We start from the raw sequence: 12937 nt of genomic DNA on the forward strand, positions 1-12937 counted from the left end.
ATTCGAACCTTAGATGCCGTTTTTTTTTTCTGCCCGTTTTCTAGCCGTTTGGAGAGCTGTTTGATGGGCGTTTTTTGGGGCTCTTGCTTGCTTGCCTTGAGGCTTGGCAAGTTGGCCCTTTGGTTGCCAACTTGCCTTTGCTTGAGGCTTGACTATTGAGCCTTGAGCCTCTAGGCTCTCCCTATTATCTATATAATAGGCTCTCCCCCAACCCCATCCTCACAAGTTCTCATTGCTCAACCCTCCCCTCACAAGTGCTCAAGTCTATCCTCTCCCTTGAGTCCCCTCCAACGTATTTTTAATGGACCGTACCTCCACCGTATTTTTATTTTTAAAATTTAGTGGTGCGTTCCGAGACCGTATTTGAACGTACCATACGTACCTGAAAACTATGGGGTTGACAAAGGAGGAGAGTTTTCTTCCAATGCGTTTGTGCCGTTTTGTGCGGAACATGGCATCAAGCGGGAGCTGGCCAATACAGGTTCGCCTTCAGAGAATGGAGTAGTTGAGCGTAAGAACAGGACTGTGGTGGAGATGGCGAGGATGATGTTGGAGCATCGTGATCTTCCTCGTTCACTTTGGGGAGAGGCTTTGGCTACGGCTTTCTATATCCTCAACCGATCTCCGACGACTTCAGTACCGAACATGACTCCCTTTGAGGCTTATTTTGGCAGGAAACCAGATGTCTCCCATTTCCGTGTGTTTGGGAGTGATGCCTATGTTCACATTCCAAAGAAGTAGAGGGGGAAGCTTGACTCCAAGTTTCAGAAGCTTGTCTTTGTGGGATATAACTCTCTTTCCAATGAATATAGGTTGTATGATCCGGAGTGGAACGAGGTTGTTGTCAATAGAGATGTTGTTTTTGATGAGCATGTTTCAGCTTCCACTGTTGATGAGCCGCCACTTCTTGGAGACCCAGATGAGTCTGATGATGATTCCCAGTCGATTGTTCCAGCTGGACAGCCTCAGTCAGTTGAGGAGATTGAGCCCGCGGTTGGAGATGAGCCCCCGCAGCCAACAGGAGGCTCTCCGTTGTGTTCGAGTACCTAGGTGGTTGTTAGACACCCTTCGGGAGTCGGGTGTTACGGAGTGAACCACAGAGGACGGACCTCGAAGATCGCATAGAGTTCATGACAAAAGTCATTCAGCAGAGCTCTTACAGGTAAACTATGCTTTGATGTCTCGTATCATCGGGACAAAGAGCCCACTTCCGTAAAGGAAGCCCTTTCACAGGATACTTGGAGGAAAGCCATGTAGGTGGAACTAGATGCCATAGAGAAGAATAAAACTTAGGAGTTGGTTCCGAGGCCGTCAAAACGGTCAATCATTGGTGTCAAGTGGGCCTCTAAGACCAAGTATACGTTAGATGGGTCGGTGGACAAACACAACCAGTAGACTTGTGGCTAAGGGTTATGCTCAGCTGCCTGGCATCGACTATTAGGATACCTTTGTGCCGACAGCGAGGATGACCATGATTCGGACCGTTCTTGCCCTTGCCTCTTCTCAATAGTGGCCCGTATATCAGATGGATGTAAAATCCGCGTTCCGTAATGGTGACTTGCAGGAGGAGGTGTATGTTGAGCAGCCTCTAGGCTTTGAGGTTCCAGGATCAAAGGGGATGGTTTATAGGTTGCGGAAGGCCTTGTATGGTCTTAAGCAAGCTCCCAGGGCTTGAAATAAGAATATTGATTCCTTCTTTCTACGGACTGGATTTCAGAGATTAGTTGCAGATCCTAACTTGTATCTCTTTCGGGAACGTGGCTTGGTCACGTTGATCATCCTTTATGTGGATGACCTCATTCTCACTGGCAGTCATGTCGAGCACATTGCAGTGACGAAGGTTGCCTTGTCAAAGAAGTTTGAGATGACTGACTTAGGCTCCTACCGGAGAAAAAAGACCTCTTTGCTTAATTCTGAGGTTCCATCATCCAGCAGGGATATTGGCAAGATAGGAGAACAGAAAGGCACAGCAAAGATGTTGGATAATTTTCAGCCCCACTTAGAGAAAACGGTCCAGGAGAGTCAAGAAGATAGATGGCATGAGATCTTCACCAGGGGAATTATAAAAAACACAACCATTTCAGCCCCCCCTATCTATGTGAGGAATGCATTTGAAATCCTTGGTCAGGAGGAGTTTGATATGCAGGACATGCCCTCAAAACTTGATGTACAGATGTCAGGAAAGGTACTTCATAGCACGGAGGTCCTGAGAGATTCTGAAGAGGGAGATGAGAGAGTATTGGACTCTCAACCACAATAAATTGCATGGGACTATCAAGATGCTCTTGGAATGTTAAAGGATTGAATGCTAGACATAAGCGGGATGCATTTTGGGATCACATAAATGAATGGGGGCTGGATGCTTGTATGTTGCAGGAGCATAAACTCTATGGTAAGAAAGCTAAGAGGAAGCAGAGATTCAAGAGAATGAAGATTTTTTACGGGGGGTTGGAGCATGGTTACAATGGGGTGATGACAATAGTACAGAACTCATGGAACCCCACAATGATAGCTAACCATCCCTCGGGCAGAATCTTGGTTATTGAAGTGTCCAAGGGAGAAGAACAGTTCTGGCTGATTAATGTGTACGGAGCACAGAAGAGGAATAGAGAATACATATCCAATGCTAGGGGTAGCAATGGTAAAATGATCTCAGACCCCAAGGAATTGGCTGCTGCCTGGACCACATTTCTTGGGGATACTCTAAGCCTGAAGGAGGATGAGTCCACGGAAAGATTGTTTGCTGAAAATTGGCTTCTGGACATTATCCCTTAGGCAGTGGAGATGGACCAAGCCAAATGGATTGAGAGGAATATCCAAGAAGATGAATGCTTGGATGCTTTGAAAGCAATGGGGAAGGATAAATCCGCTAGCTGGGATGGCCTTACTGTGGAGTTTTTCCTCGAGTTTTGGTCATATCTCAAGGTTTCAGTCACCTACATAGTGAATAAGGCCTTCAAGCATCAACAAATGGAGAAAAGTGTGAAGGAAGAGCTAATCAAACTGATTCCTAAACAGGTGGCCTGCCAATGTTTTTCACATTGGAGGCTAATCACCATGCTTACAGTCTTGTATAAAATCATAGCTAAAGTTGTGGCAATGAGAATGACTCCTTTATTGCAAAATGTGATTTCCCCCAGACAACATGGCTTTTTTTTTTTTGAGAAAAGATCCTTTCATTAGTTATATAAAAAACGCCCGTTGGGCTACAAAAAACCCTCTCCTGCTCATAAGAAAGCAGAGCAGAGATCCAATCAAGGCAGCTAGGGAGACTCTCCCTAGGAGCAAAAAAGTACAAATATCAGTACAAAGAACTGAGAGGCTATATCATACAATAGGAGGAGGGAAAAGCCAAACAGGTGGCATGTAGTGCCAGCGGGGGGTACCCGCGTGTAGGGTATAGAAGGGGCCGCTGCGCCAAGTGGTGTGAAAGGCCTGGTGCCGCAAGATCGCCTCATCCGAGTCGCCCCGGATGCGGTCATACTGTCCTCGCAGGGTGTGGATCAACTCCTGCCAAATCCCCTGAACAGTCTTTGCTGGTGGCTCGTACGAAACGTTTCTAAACGTTTCGTACAGTATGAAACGCGTTTCATACAACATGCAGTTTTTAAAAACCTTAAAAAACGTTTTCTTTCCTGGATTCGTACGGCGCATATTATCACGCTTCCCAGTGGCCGCCGCATGCGAGTTCACCGATTTGCGTGCCATCCTTCTTGTCCTTCCATCGCATCTGTCGACCCCCAGCTCCTTGGTGTCCTTGGGCCTTGTGGAGGTCTTCCAAAGGGGTAAAGTCCTGTTTTGCTTTAAGTTGGTTTTCTCTGCACAACTCACAAAACAGCACACTTTTTTCTCTTCCATCAATATTTATGGCATATCTTCCACGGTGTCGCACTTGCAGGGCCAACAATCTGCATTTATCCTCGTCTTGTAGGATGCCTCGAACAGGTGATTCTCTTTGGAACAATGTCACCTTCGAGTCTAGATATGGTGGCTCAGGCTCCGGAAAGTGGAAATGCAACTTTTGTGCTGATAAGCACCATGGCAGTGTCACCAGGTTGAAGGCACATTTCTCACAAACAAAGGGTTTCGGCATTGGGCCATGTAAGCATGTGCCACAAGAAATCTATGATAGCCTCAAGGCTTGGAAGGCCATGCAGCTAGGTATCCCCCTTGAGGATATCCCCAATCTGGGAGAGCCTGAAGCACGTCAAAGTGTCTCCAAGAGGACTCGCAGTATCAGAGAGGAAGATACCAGTGGTGAGGTTGCAGGTGGTGTTGCAGGTGGTTCTAGCTCGGCACCTCGAGCCAAAAGAACTAGTCTTCCAGTGTTCAAGAAAGGACATGTGCAGGCAGGGATGCAAAAGGCTGCCATGAAAGAGGCAACGAGGGAGTTGATGAAGTTGTTTATTCAATGTGGATTATCCTTCCACATTGTCAGGACTCCTCGATGGAAGAAGGCAATGAGAGCTATCTCCCGCATTGGGTGTGAGTGGGATGGCCCCTCCTACGAGACATTGCGCACTACTGAGCTTCGCAAGGAGCAACTGGCTGTGGAGATGGAGATGGAGCCTCTCAAGGCCACTTGGGCAAAGTATGGTTGTACTTTGCTTTGTGATGGATGGACAGATGCGCGGAAGAGAAATGTGTACAACATTCTTGTGTCCTCCTGCAAAGGCACAATGTTCATTCGTGCCATAGATGCATCGGTGCCAGGGATAGTGGTTACAAGGGAGTTCATTATGTCCCACATGCGCCAGGCAATCAATGAAATTGGGCCTGATAACATTGTGCAGGTGATCACGGACAATGGGTCCAATTGTGTATCCATGGGCAAGATGTTAGAGGAGGAGTTCCCCAAGATTGTGTGGACACCTTGTTCAGCACACAGCCTTGACTTGATGATTGAGGATGTGGGAAAGCTTGATTGGGTGAGCCATGTATTTTCAGCTGCATCTACCATGGTGAACTTTGTCACAAAGAGGCCAAAGGTTTTGAGCATGTACAGGGCCAATAGTGATCTTGAGCTTCTAAAGCCCTCCAAAACTCGGTTTGCATATATGTTTATTGTGGTGGAGAGACTAGTGAGAGTGCGACATGGCTTATTACGCACTGTTGTGTGTCGTGAATGGACAGCATGGGAGGACAAGGATGAGCCCAAGTCTATAGCATTCTCTCGTATGGTCATGAGAGATACTTGGTGGCAGGATGCAGAGGGACTTGTGAAGGCACTTCAGCCCATGTATAGTGTCCTTCGGCTCACAGGCATGGAGGGAAGTACCATTGGGCTGCTTTATGAGTTCATGGACAGAATTGGTGAAGTTCTCAATGATTTCACTACCTTGTCGCGTGACAGGTGCTCACCCTTGGGCTTTAACTTTAGTCTTTGAGTTATTTTATAAATCTTGATCTCTTATGTGTGTCACATGTTACATGCAGAGTTCAAGATATTAAGGAGATCTGGAATCGGCGTTGGGATTGGTTTCATAGGCCAATCCATGCTGTTGCTCACATTTTGCATCCCCTTTGGAGGAATGAGGAGCAATACCTCAATGAGGAGCTAGAGTCAGGATGGATCGAGTACATTACCAAGTTGGTGGGAGTGGGAGGTGATATACAGCTGATGAGAAAGCTCGAGGATGAGCTTCTCATTTACCGCAACGGTAGCCATATGTTTGGGCGAGCTACTGCATTGCTCAGGGAGACACAGTTGGAGCTAGTGTCTTGGTGGGAGAAATACGGTATTGGGACACCCAACTTGGTAAGGTTTCTTGATTCTTGAATCTTGTATCTTTGTCTCGTGAGTCCTATTCTTTCAAAATCTACATTCAAATGCTACTCTCTTTTTGACTCTAACTTAACATTCTTTTTTGTGCAATGTAGAGACGGATTGCACTGAGAGTTCTCTCCCAGGATTGCAGTTCAGGGCCTTGTGAGAGAAACTGGAGTACATGGGCTCTTTTTCACACGAAAAAGAGAAATAGACTGTCCTCAGCACAATTGGAGAGGCTTGTCTTTTGTCATTGCAATCTCCGATTGCTAGAACAAAAGGGTCATCCCATTGAGCCTCGCCAAGTGAATCCAGATAAGATTGATATCATGAAGTGCAAGGAGATTCCCGACATTCCTCAGGAGGAGAGAGACATCTATTCTATGCTCTATGAGGAGATCATGGCTCCGGCTCGCACTACACGATCTTCTCGAGAGGCTAGTACTAGTGGTGCACCTGCATCTCTAGAGGATGAGGCCTTTGAGGACTCGGCTACCGGCAGTGACCTTGAGAGTGAGGCTGCAGAGGCAGAAGATGCAGATGAGGATGAGCATGAGGATGCAGATGAGGATGCAGATAGTAGCTAGCAGCTGCCAGTATCATTTTATTTGGACATGTTATTTAGTTTGAACTTTGGACATGTTATTTATTTTGATCTTGGATTTAGAGTCATGAATCATCACCCACGTGGTGATGCTTTTGATTTTTGTTTAGTCATCAGTGATCACCCACGTGATTTGTGATATCATCATATCTTACATGTATTCTGTTTTTATTGAAATGAATTCAATGTGGTCTCTTAAAAGTTCTGTCAATATTTTTTTCTTTTGTATATTTCAAGTAAAAAATATACATGTTTTTTCTGTTTTGTATGAAACCTTTTTTTACCCGTTTCTTACCTTTTATGAAACGTTTCAAAACGTATGAAACCCGTTCCATACCTGCCGTTTCTGAAACACCTGGCAACTATGCGAGTCCCCTCAAAGGCCCTGAAACACCGGGCTCTCTAGGTGAACCAGATGGTGAGGCTGCTGAGGAGCTCCCATCGTAGATCCCTCTCCTGTGTCCACTCGGCGGACGAGAAATCTGGTGAAGGAACAAGGCGAGGCTGGCCCCTAATGAATCTGATGGCCTGGCTGTCCTGCTCCGTCTCATATCCCAGAGCAGGCCCTGACGAAGTCGACCAAGCAGCGGCACCCCACGTATACATGCCCTCTGGAGAGAGGGGGGCCAGAATGCGCAGTATCCGCAGCCAAATCTGCTGCGCCTGTGGACAGTCCCATAGGCAGTGTCTCTGTGTCTCCAAAGGGTGGCCGCATCGGACGTAGGCCGCCGGAAGACCACTGTAGACAAGCCAGGTGGCAACTGCAGAGCCTCTGTGGGCGACCAGCCACCACTGGAAAGTCGAGATCCTGCGTGCCTGTCGACTAGCCCAGAGCCTGGTCCAAAAATCCTCCAAGAACTCCTGTGAGAGTCCCTGTAGTAGCCGCCAATGCTCCGATGCAGCTGGAGAGACCATGCAGTCAAAATATGTCTCCCCAACCGAACAGTGTACTGAAAAAAGGTGATCTCTGTGGCCTCAAGGGATGCATAAGGATCATGCCACTCGTACTCGCCAAGGTCCCACTGGAGCCGGGCCAAGGGGCGTGCAGCATATGCCCATATGCGCCAATCAGAGTCCACATCTGCAGGGTCTCGATCAATATGCCACTTCCGGGAAGCGGTGGTCACTACCCGTATCCTCTGAAAGATGCACTCTGCAACCAAAGGCGACTCCGCCTCCACTCTCTGAAGTCTGCCCTCATCCTGGATCTCATAGTAGAGGCATCTACCATCCTCAGTGCAAGCTCTTTTAGCAATCAGGATCTCCAACTGTGTAAAGGCTCCCATCCACCGTGGGGCCGCTGGCTCGAGAGGTGTGAACCACTCCTCTGTGAGAGTGCCTCTTGAATGTCATCCCTCATAATCAGCCCCCCTCTGAAGTGACTCAGCCTCTCCACCTGGATCTCCTCTGGGAGACTGCAGAAGGCCTGCCAGTCTCCAAAACTACGTGCTGGGCCTGCCGCCAATGGTCCCCACGCTAGACGAGGCTGAGAACCCAGCATATAACCCTGCTCTGTGCGTACCGCTGGGCTCTAGATGAGCGGCTGTCTGGCCCGCTCCTCATCACAATAAGTAGCAGGTCTCTGAGAAAGCCCCGGTCTCAGCAACTCCCAAGCTCGCAGGATACTCAAGGCAAATCTGTCCTCCCATCCTCTACTGAGGCCTGTCCTCCTCATCTCTATGAAGATCCATCGTATCTCTGGTGCCCAAGTGTCCCCTGCTGTGGGGGAGCCCTAGCCTGCAGTCGCTGAAAAAGCAGCTCCTTCCAAGGCTCAGCGCCTGGAAGCAGCCCCCGAACAATAAGCTTCCCCAATAAGGCTCTACTCTGATCAACTGGATCTATAATGCCCAAGCCCCCCTGGGCCAGCGGAAGAGTAATAACTGCCCAAGCAACCTTAGCTCGGGCTGGCTGACCATCCCGCCCAGACCAAAGAAAGTTCTTGATCAGCCTCTGTACCTGGCTGATGCAAGAGCTCGAGAAGATCCAGCAAGACGTGATGTACCACATGGTTGCTAAGAGCACCTGATTTGTCACCACCACCCTCCCAGCCAAGGATAGCCGAGTTGTACTCCAATACAAAAGCTTCTTCCGAATGCTCAGAAGAAGCGGGGCGATCTGCTGCTCAGGTGACAAATCTAGTCCAATCTGGCATCCCAAATACCGCACTGCTGTGCCAGGAGGAATCCATCTAAAACCCGGGTCTGGGCTCCATGCCGGAGTGGGAGCGCTACTGATCCAAAAGGCCACTGTCTTGCGCCAATTGATCAATGCTCCCGAAGCTGCACTAAAAACCTGTAGGCGACTGCTCTGCCCTCTGAAGATTGGCCTCCTGGCCATGCAAAAACAATCCCGTGTCATCAGCAAACTCAGCATCGAGCAGGTTCTCACCCCGGACTGGGAGCTGAAGTCCTCTCAAACCAACCTCCTCTGCCGTCAGATACATGCTCATAGCCTCAGCAAAGAAGAGAAAAAGAAATGGGGCGAGAGGACACCCCTGACGGACTGATCTGGTCAACTCAAAACTCGGCCCCCGTCCTCCTGCCATCAGCACCTGGCTACGAGCTGTGGAATATAGAGCCGCCACTCCTTGAATCCAAACTGGCTCAAAGCCCAGGCGAAGCATAGTGCCCTCTAAGAAACCCCAATCGACTCTATCGTATGCTTTCTCAAAATCGAGAAGCATCACGACCAGGTCCTCACCGAGAAATCTAGCTCGGGCCGTCGCCTCCCAGAAGGTGAAAATGTTGTCAAGGATACTGCGCTCCTTGACGAATCCTGTCTGGGTAGCATGAATCAACTCCCCAAGGAAGGGCTAGATCCTCAAACTCAAGGCCTAAGACCTTGTAGACAGTATCGAGGATCGTAATAGGTCTCCAATGCCGAATATCATCTGACACTCCCTCCCCCTTGGGGATAAGAAAGATTAAGCCCTCTGAAAAGCTCTGTGGCATCACCCCAGTATCCAAAACATACTGAAAGCCCTTGCGGAGGCCTGGCCCCAAAAGGTCCCAATAGCGCATAAAAAAGGCAGGCATCAATCCGTCCTCCCCTGGGCAACTATGGCGCGGAAGGACCCTCAAAGCCTCAGCAAGCTCAACCTCTGAAAGAGGCTCACCCAGAACTGTGCGCATACGATTTGTGACCCTCCTCTGCACATGGGCCCACACAGTCTGTCTGCAAGCATCCCATGCCTCCGTGGCTGGCTCAGCTGAAAGCATGTCTCTATAGAACTTAGTGGCAATGGCTCTGATCTCCCCGGGCTCAGTGGCCACCGATCCGTCCTGCCTCCTGAGCTGGCGTACTCCTGCTCGAGCATGGCGGGGTCCAGTAATCTCAAAGAACTCCCCAGCAACTATCTCCAAGCTGCGTCCACTGAGAGGCCTGGCGATGATAGTAGAACTCATGTCTTTGCTCATCTGCCTCTCTAACCTCCTGGCGTGCCTGCCTCAACTGGGACGCCACCCACTCACATGTAGGCTGCTGCTCCTGAAGGCGCTGGAGCGAAGCAAGGCTACGTCTCAAACGACGCTCTCGCTCTCGTGTCTCTCCCAGCCGTGTCAAGGCTACAGCGTGCAAAAAAGAGCTAAGCTCGATGAGTCCCTGGGCACACTGGCCTGCTGCATCCTGGTCAGAGCTCTGGCTATCATGCCATATCCTCTCAATGTCCTCAGAAAGACTAGGATCTGTAAGCACCCTCTCTGGGATCCTCAACTGCAAGCTGGTCTCCCGTGTCCTCTCCTCAAGTGTCAAAATAACTAGCGCATGGTCTGAAAAAGAGGTGCCAGCGAGAATGCCAACGGAGCCCCCACACTCCCCGAACCTGTCTCGCCCACATAGAAGCGATCAATCCGTGATAAATTAGTCCCTCCCTGCCGGCGATCCGACCGAGAAAAACTAAGACTGTCCTGAGAGCGGGAGAAAGCCTCATGCTGCCATGCATCAGTGATCCGCAGTGTCATGCAAAGTCGCTCCCAAGCTGCAAGCTCCGTGCCGTGCACTGTAACATGTCTGCCTCCCACCCTATCGGCCGGGTCCTCAAGCATGTTGAAGTCTCCCCCGACACACCAATGTGCGGCCTCTGGCAATGCATCCGTAACAAGGGTCCAGAACTCTGCTCTGGCGCACTAGCATGGTTGGGCGCATAGACATTGAGCACGCCAAAGAGCTCATCATGCATCCTCAGAATGACATACTGTGCTCTACCAGGCACAATGACCCCGCGATCCACAATGGCCTGCCGCCATACATCCGCAATGACCTTACATACTCCTCCCTGCCCACCCAAGGGGCCAAACCCTGCAGACCAAAATGTGTCCCATCTACCAGGCATCACCGAACTGTATCTCCGGATCCTGCTCTCACTCAAATGGTGCTCCTGCATCATCAGAATATCAATACTGCCCCCAACTAGGCATCTCTGAAGCTCCTGCCTCAAGCAACCACGATAACGTACATAGTGTGCGCCGCCAAGGCCTGTACATTCCATGAGATGATCCTCATGGATGACCTGCTGAGGTGGAGGCTGTCTCAGCCGTACGGCGGGCCTTCGCAAGCGGCTTGGATGGAGAATAGTCCCCATCTGAGCGGCTACAAATCTACCCACCCGGTGTGCTGCAAGAATCTCGGATCAGGCGCCAGTGGGCTGTGTCCCATGGCGACTGCCTCCCGCTCAGAGAGAGCAACCTCATGTATGCATACATAACCAGGGTCGCGTGCTAGGTCTGCCACTATGCGGACCACCAAATGTCGAATCCCGGAGGCATCCACACTCCCGGTATCAAAGAAAAATGAGCCAACTCCCAGAGTCGGCCTATCACGTCTGTCACCTCCAGATCGCTCACATGGTGAGAAAACTCAACTGCCTGAGTCCTCAACATGCTAAGAGCGAGATCCAGAGTCCACTCTCGATCGCTAGGGCCACAGAGAGGGAAGGAGAAGGCCACCGCTGAATCAAGTGCCTCCTCCCCTCGGGCCGGAGGTATCACTACATGAACTCTAATGGGTGCTAGCTCATGGGGGCCCTCCGCTCCAAAAAGCCGTGTGAAGGAGTAGTCAAAAGCCTCCCAGCGCTGTCTAGTGTTGAGACTACTCAGCCGACTGCGGATAGAGGATATCCGTGGAGCCCGAATCGGCATGGTAAGTCTCCTCTGCGGTGCTCGAGCAAGGTCGGTGCTCAATGCCCGCCGGACAGCAGGTGAGCGCCAAGGAAGTGCCAGGGCCTCCCGGGGAGCTGAGGCGAGCGGAGGGGGAGGAGGGAGTGGAGAAGGAGCCGCTGACAAAACCGGCGCGGGAACGGGAGGAGGCGAAGGTGGAAGCGAGGTGGGAGGGGGGGAGGGGGGAGCGGGGGGGGGTGGGGGCGAAGGAGGGGGTGCTGGCATCTCCTGGTCCTCAGTCTGCGCTGGGGTCTCCTCCTGGAGAGGAGCAAAGCTGTTCCTCACTGGAACCCATAAATGCTGAGGCTGTGGGCTGCTGCTGCATCGGTCTCTGAGCGTGCTGCTGTGGCTGTCTCCCTCTACGGCGCCCCTGTCCAGGCTGCCACTCCGAGGTCTCTGTGGGCTGAGCAGGTGTCCCGGAGGCTGCCTGCCGAGCCGCATCTGTGGCCGGGCCATCGGGGGCCTGCTACTGCGATGAAGGTCGGGGTCTCCGGCGAGGGCAGGCCTTGGCCATGTGGCCGACCTGCCTACATATAAAACACTGGTTCGGGAGCCCCGAAAACTCCTCTCTCTGATCAATCCATCCCCCCCTATCCTAGGTAGCTGAATGACCTTCGGAAGGGAGGAGATGTCAGGAACCAAAACTCTGACCGAAGGTAGCCCAGCTGCTCTAGCCACCACTGAAGCTGCTGTGAGGCCAGTCTCAAGCACCGAGCCCACCAATGCTCCTAGCCTGGAAAGGAGCGGAAGGTACTCGCGGCGGAGTCCAGGGAAGCAAACTGTGACATGGAAAAGGCGCTCTCCCTGCGCTCGGCCGTTGCTGGGTCGAAGCCATGCTGCCAAGGTCTGAAGAATGCCCGAGTGCCCCTGATGTCAAGGGGACTCATGGCTAGGACCTGGGCCACGCTCTGGGCTGTCTCGAACTCAACCTGGTAGTGTCCACGGCCCAGTAACTGTACGTCTAGTATCTTGCCCACATCTGCAAGAAGGCGGGCTTGGAGAAGATCCCGGATCTCCCCTCTGCTGGGGTGAGTGCCAACTATATGGTAGATGGTGGAATGTGCGTGTAGGCGTTCCACCTCTGCGGCGAGGCTCGCTTCCTCTTCCTAGCGAAAGAGAAAGCCTGATGGGGGTATCCTCAGGGGTGGGCGAGGGGGCTGCGGAAGAGTCCCTCTGAGGTGGGGCGGGAGGAGCCTCCATCAGTGTCTGAAGCTAGGTCGAAGGCGAAGCGAATGCGGAGAGTCCTGCAAGAGCCGAGCTGCACAAAAGGCGGAGGGGGAAAGGCGGAAGACAGAGAAAAACAGAGGGGGCGGAAAAAAACAGAAAGAGGGGGAGGGGCGTAAGGCGGCGGCGAAAAAAGCAGGGGGGTGGAGGCAACGCGAAAGGGGGGTGGGGGGGAGAGAGGGCGGAAGC

At 51.4% G+C, this 12937-nt stretch overlaps 2 protein-coding genes across 3 annotated transcripts in view; both read left to right on the top strand.

The window, feature by feature from the left end:
* Positions 1 to 12937, top strand: part of LOC147610515 (uncharacterized) — a 103635-nt gene that overhangs the window by 45252 nt on the left and 45446 nt on the right. The window lies entirely within an intron of this gene.
* Positions 5377 to 6572, top strand: LOC147610518 (uncharacterized). The gene is made up of 2 exons (XM_086786619.1): positions 5377 to 5758; positions 5881 to 6572. Exons 1-2 carry the CDS (start codon positions 5621 to 5623, stop codon positions 6352 to 6354), a joined length of 612 nt encoding a protein of 203 aa, XP_086642745.1. The 5' UTR covers positions 5377 to 5620; the 3' UTR covers positions 6355 to 6572.

This window comes from Cibotium barometz, chromosome 49, assembly GCF_041138505.1.
Source record: "Cibotium barometz isolate CiBa-2024 chromosome 49, ASM4113850v1, whole genome shotgun sequence".
Taxonomy (NCBI): domain Eukaryota; kingdom Viridiplantae; phylum Streptophyta; class Polypodiopsida; order Cyatheales; family Cibotiaceae; genus Cibotium; species Cibotium barometz.